Source organism: Micromys minutus, assembly GCF_963924665.1.
Source record: "Micromys minutus genome assembly, chromosome: 7".
NCBI classification, from domain to species: Eukaryota; Metazoa; Chordata; class Mammalia; order Rodentia; family Muridae; genus Micromys; species Micromys minutus.
Genome location: NC_137976.1, coordinates 67,269,388 through 67,283,112, shown reverse-complemented (window position 1 = coordinate 67,283,112; position 13,725 = coordinate 67,269,388). Strand labels below are relative to the sequence as shown.

The 13,725-nt window shown below is 40.7% G+C and overlaps 1 protein-coding gene across 1 annotated transcript in view; it reads left to right on the top strand.

Annotated features, from left to right (window-relative positions):
• Positions 1 to 13,497, top strand: part of LPP (LIM domain containing preferred translocation partner in lipoma) — a 555,231-nt gene extending 541,734 nt beyond the window's left edge. The window contains exon 13 of the mRNA XM_080919338.1: positions 220 to 13,497. Coding sequence (XP_080775464.1) covers positions 220 to 348 — 129 coding nt within the window. The 3' untranslated portion in view covers positions 349 to 13,497. The remainder of the gene's footprint in view (positions 1 to 219) is intronic.
• The last annotated feature ends 228 nt before the right edge of the window (positions 13,498 to 13,725 follow it).

The window sequence follows — 13,725 nt, the reverse complement described above, 5'->3', positions numbered from 1 at the left end:
GGCCTCTGTTTCCCGAGTTCTAGGATTAAAGGTGTGTGCTACAACTCCTAGCTACTGTTGTGCTGATGTTGCTAATTTCTAATTCAGTTTCACTCAAGATCTGCCACATCACGTACTGAGCATGGGGTCCAGTGTCCCCATTATGGAAGCCTCGTAAAGAGGCGCAGGAAGCTGGGTGTATGCCTTAGTTTACTTACATCACTGTCTTCACTTCCCTAGGACTGTGGTGGTCTTCTGTCTGAAGGAGACAACCAAGGCTGCTACCCCTTGGATGGACACATCCTCTGTAAGACCTGCAACTCAGCCCGCATCAGGGTCTTGACGGCCAAGGCAAGCACTGACCTGTAGAGTCAGTAGCCAGCTCAGCTGCCAAGTGCGTGTCACCAAGAAGAATGCAACATGAGGAAAAGATAAGAGAAGAAATAGAAAATAGAGGCAAAGCTCAACCTCTGGGATAGTCTCTGTTCTTCATCTGCTGTTCACCTTTGCTGTAGTAGCACATAGATGATAGGGTTTGTCTAAGTTCTTACCAAATACACATTTCACATTTAATCATGTAGGGCCTTGGTGAGCCTTTGTTCCAAGGACTTCCACACTTTTGCACAGATTGTACTCCATCCCGCTCACTTCTGCATTCCTGGGACCTTTAATCCTCAGGCTTGTCTCACTTCTCATGTGGTCGAATAGGTTTTTAGTGTGGTATTTGCTGTCACATGATTTTTCCTGGGTGATGTGCCAGCCTGCAGGTGCCTTAAGTCTCACCCAGTCTGTCGCTTTTCCTCTGACTGTGGCTACGAAGGTCATTCTGTTACCAGGTATTGAGAAGGTGAAATTTCCCATTGCATGACACCCCTCAATTCTCTTACTAAAAATAATGGTGGGGGGGGGGTCTATGTTAAGCTATAAAGAATTTATTTGAAAAAGCTAACAGGAGCCCAAATTTAGTCTGCCGCTATCCAAATTCAAAATCTCCAGTGCCCAACAGTCTAGGTTCATTTGAAAACATTGATCGGTCAATATCTAAAACCAAGTTTCACCACTGAGATGGAATGGGAAATGCTAGTCGACAGGTTTCTAGGTGTATTTGGAAGGTTCGTTGTATTTCTACAGTCCCCTCCTGAGCGTTACCTTTCCACACTCTCTGGACATAAGACAGTCAGACATGCATTTGATATACTTCTAAATCTGTTTAAATTTTCCTCTTAGAAGGACTGTAAAACTTCCCCTAATATAGAAGCATGATTACTACAATTAATATTAATCTTCCAGAATGTAAGTATCAAAAGGATTTAAATTCTCATCGTCCTTCCTTTTACTTTGTAATGACCCAAACCTAGATCTCTTTTGCCTGAAAATTGCAAATCAGTACTGATAAAATGAAGTTACATAACCATGTTCCATCTTCTTTAAAAAAGACAAAAAAAAAAAAAATGCTGGCAAAGATTATGAAACTGGAGTGTATTATTCTTACAATCCTTCTGCAACTCAAGTACATATTGCAGGAGACCTTTTCCTGTCATCAATGTGACATTTACACCACACTTTCAAAGACAATCGCTGAAAACCACATTGTCCTTTCTGAGGTAAAACAATGCAGAATGGCTGCCTGAAATCTCTGTGCGAACTCTTATTAGCCAGTGAAGCACTTGCTTGCCAACCGGAGGCGCTTCGCATCATTAAGAGGAGACATCTTGCTTAGCAACCGCAGCTGGCCACATTGCACAGTCAGAACTCAGTATCTCGGAATGGGATTTCCCAAAGTGTTCTTTAAAGCTTCTACAGATATATACCTTTAAATTATGGAATACCTTAGATATACAGCAGGGTATAAATGATAATATAATGATTCCTTAATAGGTAACATCCATTTCTAGAAGTATAGCCCCTTTAAATTCTTTAGATTTCACAAATACCTTTTTATTTCTTTTATGTAGTACCAGGAGTTGAACTAGGGCCCCATGTGCTCGGCATGTGCCCTGCCACCCCGGCATCCCCAGCCCTTCTGTGTCTTTTTTTCTTTTTTTAAAAATCTTCATGATTTTCTAGTCTGACAGTTTTAATTTTAACTTTTAGAGCAAAAAAAAAAAAAAAAAAAAAAAAAAAAAAAAAAAAACCTGTTTAATTACTTGTGCATGTTTAAAATTGCAACCCATGCCTCAGGAATTCCATAAAGTTTATTTTACTTGAATAGAAGTCATCATAAAAGTGATTAAAAGAAGCCCTTAGGCAGTTGCATGCAGCCCCTCTGGGTCAATCTGTGGCTTATTTACTTTCTAGGCAGTTTACGTGTTAGGATCCCCACAGCTACACATTTCAGGGGCTTCCCCTTGTCGCCTGCTCTCACCTTGCTTCTCTTATCTTGAGGGTCATGGAGGGAAGGAAGCCTGAGGATCTCAGTAGTCAGTGGCCACTCTGAATTCCTGTGCTGCAAATCAAAGGCTCCGCTGTGCCAGTGACCTTCAGGAATGCTGATAGACAATCACGGTGACACGGGCTTGAACTGACTAAAATAAAATGTTCACCATGAAAAAGTTCAGGAAACTGTCTTTAAGCCAAAGTAGAGGGCGTACTAAGGGGCAGGAATACTGTCCAGAAAAGTAGTAATATTGCTATCAATTCAGACAGCAGAGGGAGAGTTTATGTAATATTTATGCTATAGAGCAATAACATCTTCCTTGTTTGTTACAGTTAACTACTTATGTAACCAGATGTTTACAGGCGAGATTTATAGGAAAATGCTGCCCCAGCTTCTTCCCTGAGGTTTTACGGGCAGAGATTGCTCACAGCCTTCCCAACGCTTTCCTGTTGAGTAACCTCAGAGAATCTTTACCAAAGATTTTTTTTAAAGTAAATTTCTTTTTAATATAGACTTATACTTTTATAATAATGAATGTGCACAGAATATTTAGAATTAGATTTTTTTCACAAGATCTAATGAGTATAAAGGATCCTACCACATCATTCTGCAATTTCTTTAATATATAATTTTCCTTTGTTTTCTTTTTTCTTGTAGTAAGCATTTGATTTAAACAATGCCAAGTACTCTACTCCTGCTTTTTACCTACATAAAGTTTTGCCTACTCTAGAGACGTAAAGATCGATTACCTTAATGATTGTACGCACTGCCTTTCGATATATTGCCTTACTTATCATTTAAATACATGAATAGAAAAAATATAATGTCTGTAACAGAAAACGTATAAAATTTTACCTGAATTGTTTAAATATCAAGAGCACAAATTATTCTGTATATGATGAGATACATGAGAAGGGGGGGGGAACCCACCGTTGTGAGCTCTGCAGAGAACATTCAAAATAATTCTCTTTCTATTTCTGTAGTGGTGGGGATGGATCTCCGAGTTTTGCATAAAACAGACAAGTGCTCTACCACGGCGAAACCTCCCATCCGGAATAAGATTTCATAACTGTTTGGGTTCCCATCTCAGATGGGCTCAATATGGAGTCTGGTACTCAAAGGACATTGCCTTTAAAACTCAAAACTGCATCCTCACAAGTCCTATCTCACGGCCTCAGTGTTAGCAAAGCACTGTGATCTCTGCAGCTCAAAGACGTGGGTTTTTCCTCTCATCAGCATATGGCCGTCCCCTTAGGCACAACTTCTGATCAGAATCACTACATGGGTTATATGCTGAGAGACCCTGACTTAAAAACACTAAAAATTCCACCATTATGTTTATGTTGAACTTTTAAAAGTATGGAACTTAATAACCATAAGCAGCTCTTCTGTATTTGGGCCAGGGGGAGGGGAGAGTGCTCTGTGGGGCTGCAGTAGAGTATTAATAGGCAGGACTCTGAAAACAGAGCTGCCAAGCATCTTCCTTGTTTCTACAAATCCTATTAATGTGAACCAGTCGGGAATAACAGTGTTATTTCTATTTGATGTGGTTTGGGCTTCTCTTGTCAGATCTGTGTCGGTTGCCCCCTGATCCTTCCATTCTCAAGTTTTGAAGGGTGTCAGGGAAATTATGGCAGCTGCTAGGGAGATCCGAGAAACACTGATGTCACCTCCCAGCCTCTCACCACCCCTCTTGGCTTGGAAAGGCTTTTTTCCCCCATATACATTTCTAGAAATATTGCCATTCTACCTTAGCATTTCACATTTGTAGATTAAACAAGTGATTGTCCATCTGTTGCCTACAGCTACAGTACATGTGTGTTATGAATGAAATATGACAGCATGTTCTATACCCCCGCGTCAGCCATCTGTAGAGAACCAGCACCCGAAAAAGATACCTCTGCAAAATGTGCCTCAAGTCCATGTCCTGGGATGGCTCTTCCGGTGTACTTTCTCACAAGAGACAATCGAAAGCAGTCCACAATTGTGCCTTATTTTTAAATACTCTGTTTACACTACTGTGACTAGTGCTCAGTAATAGAAACACTACATCCCCAATCTCAAAGATATATATAGAGAGAGACAGTGACAGAGAAGAGAACTTGAGACCATGCTTCCATCTTAACGTAGCAGTTTTGAAGGACCTCATGGCTCTGATGTATGCGGGCATGCTCATGGCCGAGGTGAAATGCTGGCCTAGTGCTTAGGCTTTGGTCTTCCCATGGTTTTAGTGGGATACGAAAGGCCGAGACTACAGGAGCCCTTCTGCACTCTTGTTTTGACATTGCATTATCCACTTGACTTAATAATAAACAATCAGATTTATGAGCAAGTTTGCGGTATAGCAGTGAGTATTTCAGGGCACATTACTTAATTGGCTGGTACTTGGAACGAAGCTGCTTGTGACGCTGTAGGTTGGTTAGCATTGCTTTATTTCTGATCTTTTAAAATTAATCTGGCCAAAGTTACTGTGATCTAACGCAAGTGTTTAGCCCTCCTCCCTAAGTTTCTCTTCTTTTCTCTTTTCCCTTTCTCTCCATTGTGCCTACTGATGCTGCCTTATTTGGCCTGCTCGTAAGATTAGTTAGGGTACAACAGCATTATGATCTCATTATAGGAAAAAGGCTGCCAGAACATATATACTTACCAGCCAGAAAAACTGCTTTATAGGGACATATTATTTATCGTGTGCTTATTCCTAGAGGGGGGTTTAGTCTTTCAGCTGTATTTTCATGAATCTGTATCAGGGACTTAGCTGATAGGGTATTGCATTAACATTATCTGTATGTTTCTCCCTTCCATGCAAAGTGGTCTAAGACCAGACTAGGGTTCTGTTTTTAACTCACAGTCACTTTCACCACAAAATACTTAATATTTTTAATAAGAGAACATCATCTTGTCCCACTGCAATGAACTTGATGATTTTCTTTGAGGTAACGAGAAACTATACTCTTTCCCAAACTAACATTGCAGCATTCAGTCCATGGTCTATATGAAGTGAGAATAATTCACTCAGTACTTGTAAGGGGTGGTTTCAGCACAAGGTTTTTTTTTTAGAGTGTACATTATTTTGTAGGCATATTTCCCCTGAGTACAGACGAGAAAGACACTAATTTACTTTTCTGTTTTAATTTTTTCTTCCTTATGCAAGGTTTTTTAGACAATATTTTAGCTAGCCACCATGCATATGACTAATTGTAGAGATCTTTGTAAAGGACATATTTTTATCTATCCTCACTGAAAATAAAAATGCTAAAATCTTTTTTCTTTGCTTCTGATTGGTATTTGTTTTATAGCAGGGTCTAAGCAGGATGATAAGTATCTCTATCTTCTAGCATTTATTAAAAGTTAGCATGCTACAAATACTCAGATTCTTTTGTAATTTTTAGAATGAATGGCTGAGCTAAGTTTTCCACGATACCCATCCACTTAGGGGCAAGATAAAACTTCATTGCTTTGACTTCTACTGTACTCCAACGGAAAACTGTTAAATAGCCACCACTATTCTCCATGAGCTTATCTTTATCATAACTTCTAAATTCAGTTTTCAGTTCTAGAAGCAGAATGCTCTATTAGGAATTCAGAGGTCACCATGTCACCCCAGTGCTAGGAGATCTTGTTGAACATGTCCTAGGGTGCTATGTTTAGATGTACAGTGCTATGGTCCTTAAAGAGATATGAATTTTTATTGCTTTCATTACTGATGGCCATGACATATATGACTGAATATGATGGCCAAGGTAGATTACACTCAAGGCAACACTTCACCACTGTGAGTGTGATGCCAGCAAGTATTTCACTGCCATCTTCTGATTCCAGTGACGTTCCCTTCTAGTTTCCCGAATATTTCCCAATTCTCTTTGCATCAGCTCTGTGATCTGTCGGGGTAGATTAACGCACTTTGCTTCAGGCTGAAAGGAAGAGGAATGAGGATTCTTCAAGGGCAACTGATGACCTCCATTGAAGGGGATTCCCTCCAGCAGATGGAGCTAGGTAAAGAGGGGTCAGCCAAACAAGTAGCCTCTTTATCTTCTGGGCTGATTTTTTAAAAATGTGTTTCACTGCTGGTTTTGATGTCCATAGAATCCAAGTCAACAAGAAGAGAGGAAGTGAGCTAAGGCACATTCCATCCTTAGGAGTCCTGTTCTCTAGCCTCATAAGTCTCTTTCCCATTATTGGTGTCTTCTCAAGGACAACACATGTCTATTTCCATGATGGATAGAGAAAAAGTTCTACACTTAAGTTCTTCTTCAATATTATTAGTCTTTGGTTTTAAATGCATCCATTTATTACTAATATTTGTGTAGCAAGCAGCTTCTCTCTGTGATCAATTTATACTGTCTTTAAGACAGCAAAGGTTAAGAGAAACTTTGTCTCGAAACACAAAACAACAGCAAAGAAAAAAAACAACAACAAAGAGAAGTTTATGATTTAAGTTTTTTCGACTCAGTATCTTAGTTCCTTAAGTGATTTTGTTTTAACGGCTACTGTTGAATCTTTCCGAGAGACTCAGGCTGCCTGCAGTAACATCAAATAGACAGTCCGTAGTTCTTCCTAGAAATGAGTGTGGCGTGTGAAAGACCTCTTCACAGAGACCTCTGTGAGCTCAGGGAGGACATGTAAGAGAGGACAGCCGAACTGAATAACTACTGCACTGAGAATTAATAGGAAGACTAGTTAAGGCCCACCAGGACAGCATGGGTTCCTTTCTGCAAAGATGTCTTGGTATATGGAATCGAGAACCTAAGAGCAGAGAAAAACTTAACAGCTTTCCTGTACTCAGGCTCAGTGAGAGAGGATAAGCACTGAAGAAAACTGACTGTTCTCTCTTCTCATCATCATTACAGTCAGAGGGGGGTGGCTGGTCAGACACAATGAACACGTACAGAATAGATGGGAAATAGCATCCTGGGCTCTTTGTTGCAATAAATGCATTCTTCTTGGACCACACTATATCCTCTTCTCTTGTAGCAAATGTGCTGGACTTTTGAACCTTCAAAAAGGAACATGTGGGCTCTGTCTACATTTTTGTTCTTCTAGGAACATCGTTAGGGTTCCCAGCCATCTGCCACACTTGGTGTTGCTGTTCTGGTGCAAACTCCTTGCTACACAGCAGAAGTTTGCTTAAATAGTGCCTGTGTCAAGGAACTCATCACCCTTTAGGGAAGCCCCTTTGTTTCAGCTACCTTTGTCATTAAAACAGAGCCAGTCTTTGGCTTTATGTTCTTCAAGTTCCTCAAAACTAAACTACAAAACTCAATAAAATCCTGTCTCTCCCCTTGTTTTTTCATCCACTGTATTTTTTTTTTCAGTTTTACTGTATTACTTTTAAGAAAAAAAAAAAACTTCCATTTTTAGCTGAGGAGTAAGTACAAATGCTTCAAATTTAAACGTCCACTAAAAAAGAAGTCAAAAAGATTTGTAACAGTCAGATATTAGAATTTGTGCAAGTTGTGTTGATGTGTTTTTATGTAGAACACAAAATGTTCTGAGAGTTGTCCTATAGCTTCATGCCCTCCCTTAGTAACTGTCCCGTGAGTACTTTGTTTCATTTATCTGATCCACTAATAATGGCCTTAAAAATGTTGGGAAACATCACTGTGGAATCTCCAGATGTTACAAGAAAAAAGTCAAGAGCAAAATACAGCGGTACTACTGCAAACCCATTACTTCTGATCACTTCTTCAGTACAAAACGATACTGTCCTTAAGGCAAGGGATTGGGTGATATGTTTTATATAAAAAATGTATAAATTCTCTCTGTGTTGCCCAGGGTTACAGTTTAGCTAGCAACCAATAGCCTTTGGAAGAACAGAGTTTGTCTCTCTTTATAGACCAGCTTTGAATTTGAGAGCTATGTAGCCAGAGACCGCTATCCTATTCGCCCCGGGCAGATAGCACCTATGGGTGGATTTCTAAAGCTGTGAAATAATAAAATTCCTGAGAGAGTTTCCAAGCTGCTTTCACACATAGAAGAGCCCTGGGAAGATGGTTATTATTAGCCCTGTCCTAGAAGAGAAGGCTGAGGTTCAGAATCATTAAGTGTCTTGCCAAAAGCAATATAGCTAGTAAATGTGAGATCTGGGTATTTACCCAGCCCTTGTCACACAAGGTCCTGTTAGAAAAATATCCACAGAAACTCACAAGAACCATTTGGTTATCATTGGCAGGTGTATATGTGCATCATATTGCTGGAGATTATTAAGAGTTTTTACATGTTTGTGTGATCTTGGGAGAAGCCACGGGTCTTTGGAGCAAAGGCCACTGAGAACAAAAAACCTTGCAGAAGTACATTACAGCAAATTTCCCCAGAGAGTGTTGGTTTACATTAACTGAAAACCTCTCTGGATGGTCCAGTTCAGAATATCAATTAAAACTATATTTTTTTTCAAATATAATAGTGTGCAAAGGTTACCTGTGTTTTAGGGAAGCCCTCACTCCCATGGACCACAATCTACATCTCAGAGGCAGAAGCTGCTATAGGTTAAAAAAAAATATTCTATCAGTTCACATGTATGTAGAACCTGCCAAGAGTATGATTAGACAACCAGGAATTTCTGATCCAACAAACCTAAGACCAGAGGCCTTGAAATGTCTAAAGTGCTATTGAATGAGCAGAGTTTCTGAAATTTGGCCTTCATAATTGGATAGGGGGTGCTTCTCAGGATGTTGTACCCATGTAGTTAATCTACCCTCATGACAAGGAGCATGACTTGGGGGGTCCTGAGTATATTCTAGAAGTCAGGCCACATTGTAGCTCAACTCTTGGAGATGACTTCCTCATGAAGTCTTCTAGGTACAGTCTTGGCTTTCATGTTTCTATCTCCTGGTTGTTTGCTACAAGTCAAAAATCTGTTGACTAGTTAAGAAATATAAATTTCTAATTAAGAAAATATTCTTTGACCACATTAAACCTGCACTCAGCCTAGAAAGCCTTTTCAAATGCCCTAGTTTGGTATTTGTCTTCCTGAGAGCCTCTCCTCCACCAGACCACGGTCACCACTCATTTGCCTGTCCCCTTAGATTAGGAAGATGCAAGTGAAGTAGCAAATGGCCTTTCAGCTTTCTCCAGTCTTCCCACAAGGGAAATCTCATACCAGATATTGGAGAGGACCAAAAGTTTGGCAACAATGGCTGAGTACTCATAGCCACAAGCCAGAAAGATGTCTTACCTATCCAAGAGGTTTTTTGATCGATTTATGATGGGTAGAAGGAAAGGCATTTTCTCTGGCACAGATGGGCTAACCCAACCAATCTATAGATTACTTGGGCCTTCTTATCACTTTTCATAATTACCTGAGGAGACACTTGCTTCTGTAGGGCTGTTCCATCTCATTAGACAAAAGGACAATTTCCTTCAAATAATGTAAAAAAATGAATAATATTTTTAATTTTCCCGCCACATATAATATAGTTCCAGATGATTTAGAGAAAGCACAGTTGTGTTGCTATTGAAACACACACACACACACACACACACACACACACACACACAGATCTTCATCCAGAAAACTGATTCTTCAAAACAAAAAAAAAAAAAAAAAAAAATCTTACTTTAAAACACCTTAGCTCTTCAGACAAGGGAACTAATAATTTGTAGACCTGACCCATTTTCATAGCTTCTAAAAAGGAAAAGAAAAAGCTACTTAAATTTTGTGTGGATCTATTTATCTCCTAAAATATGTCAAAGCAATTTGACGCAGGGGTAGGAAGGGAGGTGTTTATCTCTCTTGCTCCTTTCCTTCTGTTTCTGTAGGGAAAGCAGAAAACAATAAGAACCCAGTGTTCTTGGGCATTGTGTTACCATTTTCTATCCATCAGCTTTGCTTCATGTTGACGTCTAATAATTCATAGTTGCTCTCATATCTATATCTTTCATCACAGTGGAGTAAACATATTAGGTCTGAATATCTTTGCTCCCCAAATTACTTAGCTCCTTTTTTTTCAGTCAGGAAACATAAAGCAGGCAGAGCTGGCCTTCATTTATACACTCTCCTTTAGCCCCATTTTGCTTTATTTCTTAGGGGAGATTTATGTGAAAGAGGAGCAGCCTAGTTCCTCCTCATCTTTTGTAATTACAGGAATAGAATGGCTGGTCTTGGCCAGGTGATGCTGTGTCTACCTAATGTGTTTACTTCCTTCAAACACAGTCTGAGAGGAAAAGGGGTGTCATCATGTAAAGACCATCCATGAGAATGGTCTCATTTTGCCTAACAAATTGTAAGGCAGGAGCCGGTCCGTGGGTAGTATGTGCAATTTGAGTTCTGCTTGGTTGCTAAGAGTGTCAGATGTGGGTTTGCTAAGGGTTGCTAAGAGCGCCTAGGGGATTAATACCATCAAAAGCAATGGTGCTGCAGACCTCAATCACTCACTGTCAGACTGACTTAGCCTGGACCCTCCTTCTACTTCAAGTGAAAATGCAAAACTGACATGTGCCCTAGATGAAATGGAGACTCCAAAACACTGATCTGATTCTTTAAAAAGTCTGACAGGGAAGTAGTAGCAAAATCATTTCTCAGTGGCTGTCCTTTACTATCCATCTATGCACTGGGGACATCTGAAAATCAAACTAGCCAAGACCTCTTTCCTCATGAGTGAAGGGTAGAAGGGTCCTCCTTTAAGCATTGGAATCACGTCTTCACTTTTGCCCAGAAAAAAGAGAAAAGAGAATTAACTTAGACCCATGGCTGGCTCTTGAGCATGAATAAGAAGGCCGTGTGGAATTATATGCCTTATGCAAAACCTGAAACTTAGAAGCCAAGTTTGTGCAGCTGCAGGGAGCGCTGAGCTCTGTGGGTGCTCTGAGTAGTGAGTTAGCCTGAGTTTTTCACTGCGTTGTCTTTATCATTCCTTAACAGATTCCGGGCTTTTGTTTCTCTGCTGCTAAGCAAGGGAATGCGTGCCATTATAAGATGAACTTTCTAGGTACTAAGCCCATGCCACATGGTAGACATGACAGTAAGGCACAGAGCCCAGGGACAGTAATATTACCAGAGTCGCTCACACAGGCTTTTATGCCATGGCTTTGTCACAGGTTTTTCTCGTACTGTGCCATCACCTTTGAGAAAAATGATTGCACCTTCTCCAACTCTGCCTTTTTAACAGCCACAGTTGAGTTGGCAAGACTTTCCCAGCACTGAATACAGCCATTTGCCGACTCTGGCCTCTGTGAGACTGACTTCAAATCTGCGATCTCCTGTTCAGAGTACACATCAGCAAAGTGAGAAGATGGGTGTTAAATATAGGCTCTATTAACCTTACTTTTAGTTAACCGTACTGCCTTCAAAGAGTCATAAACCTTATTCCTACATACGTATGTACACACAGTACCCGGACTCTGAACTCTTCAGCCTTCAAAAACACCATGAGCAGGACTAGGTGCTGAGATTGGGGAAGCATCACCAAATCGATGAGAGTGGCTCATTTCCAGTCTCCCCTTCAGTGACTACCATGAAGGGGGCTAAAAGGAGCATCTCTGGCTCTTCCTGCTGCCACACCCACTTTGCATTTCTATAGCAGGAATAGTGGCAATTGCTGAGCAACCTGGAATTTTGTGGAAAGAATACAATGGCAAACATTTCATCCAGGGAGGAAAGGGTAATTAATATTGCTAGATATTGCTATGTTTTGAGTGTTAGCAGGTTTCTTTTATCTTATAGGCTAAACTAGAGAAAACTAAAGTCTACCGGGAATGTAGGCTCAGGGGGCCAGGCATCCCTTCCAGATCCTTGATGAATTTCTACTCCAGCTCCTAAGAATACCAGGCCATGTTATTTGAGGGCTTTTGTTCCTGGAGCTCTTGCTGACAGTGACAGAGGAACTCTGCATATTTTTGAGGAGACAGCAGCATAGCCCGGGAGGGTGAGTTGTTACCCTGTGGTAATACTAGGAGGGGAGCCAGGTAGATGTGCTGAGGTACATAGAAATACTGTATGATTGTACAAGGGTTGAAGAGAGGACATGATTCCAAAAAAGATTGTTCTCAATGTGTCGTCTGACTCGACCAGCTGGCAGATTACACTTGCCAAGTCGCTTCCTTTCCTTCTAAGTCACTTGGCTCCAGTTTTCCCTTGAATATGCTTCTGAGGAAAGTAAGATGTGTTGTCCCATCCCCTTAGCCTTTCTGAAAGGACGTTAGTGATGTCCTCTTGCTCACAAAGCTGCCATGAAGTGCCACCTCCCCTGCTCAGGTGTACCAAATGCAAGTAGAGGGAGCAACTGTGGAAGCCATATTTAATGCCATCATAGTCATCGGCCACGCTGTTGTCCATACATGAGGCCAGCAACTCAGAGCTGAAGGACCAGCACGGGCAAGTAGCTTTCGGGCCATGGCTATACTTTAGGGACTCCATGCTTGGAGTCAGGTTGATATTTTTTTTTTTTTTAGAGGTGGGCGGTACTTTCCACCCTGTTTCTCCTCTTGCCCATCCTTTGAGCTCTATCTAATTTTAACACTAACCATGTTCTACTGTTGACCTGATCAGATTTCAGTGCTAGAAAAGGATTCTAAAATCTCAGCATGCTGGCCTTAAGTCTTTGGGATACACAGGTTCCCTGGGAACAAACTGACACAGGCACAGTGCAGCTTGGCTCTGAGTTTCAGTCTAGTGATGTGTCGCTGTGAGAGATGGCTCGATAGGAAAGCTAAGTCATGTTTAATGGGACAGGTCAAGGACAGAAGAGAAAAGATGTCAGGCTGTCTGTGTGCTAAGCATATCTACTGGGAGCAGGGACTTCCTCCTAGCTAACCACGATTACAGCCTCACCAGCAGCAACTTCGAGACTCAATACGTCCAACTTAGGAAAAGCTAAGAGAGCATGCATAGAGAACATGACATCGTTCATCTGTGTGATACTGATAGAACCATGGTTTTTTCACAGTGCAAGCAAATTGTGTATATTCAGTGCCTCAGAAACCATCTCTGACATCCCCACAGGAGCATACATAATCCCTTCTGAAAAATCAGAAGCTGTGTTACAAGAAAGTGATTTGGGTAATTTCTTTTGTATTTATACATTATTCAATTATATTAAAGCATGTTTTTATTTACATGCGATTAGTTTTGATTGTGTTTCCCCGGTGCTCAATGAGAATAAATATGAAAATCACATTCTTTTTGTCTGTAAAAGAACTGCTTTATATTTCAAAATCCAATAAACTTCTCATTCCACTTAACTTGCCTGTGTGTGGAGTTCTTTCAGAGTCAGATGATCTCTGTTTCCTTTTCAGCCCAGTTACTGTGATTCATTTTGTCACCAGTTGCTTTCCATATGGTCCTCTGAGACTAGGAATGCCTCTCTGATTACATATGCCCCAAGAGCATGGAGCCCCCACTCCATCAACACAGATGAGCTCAACTTCTGATGAGT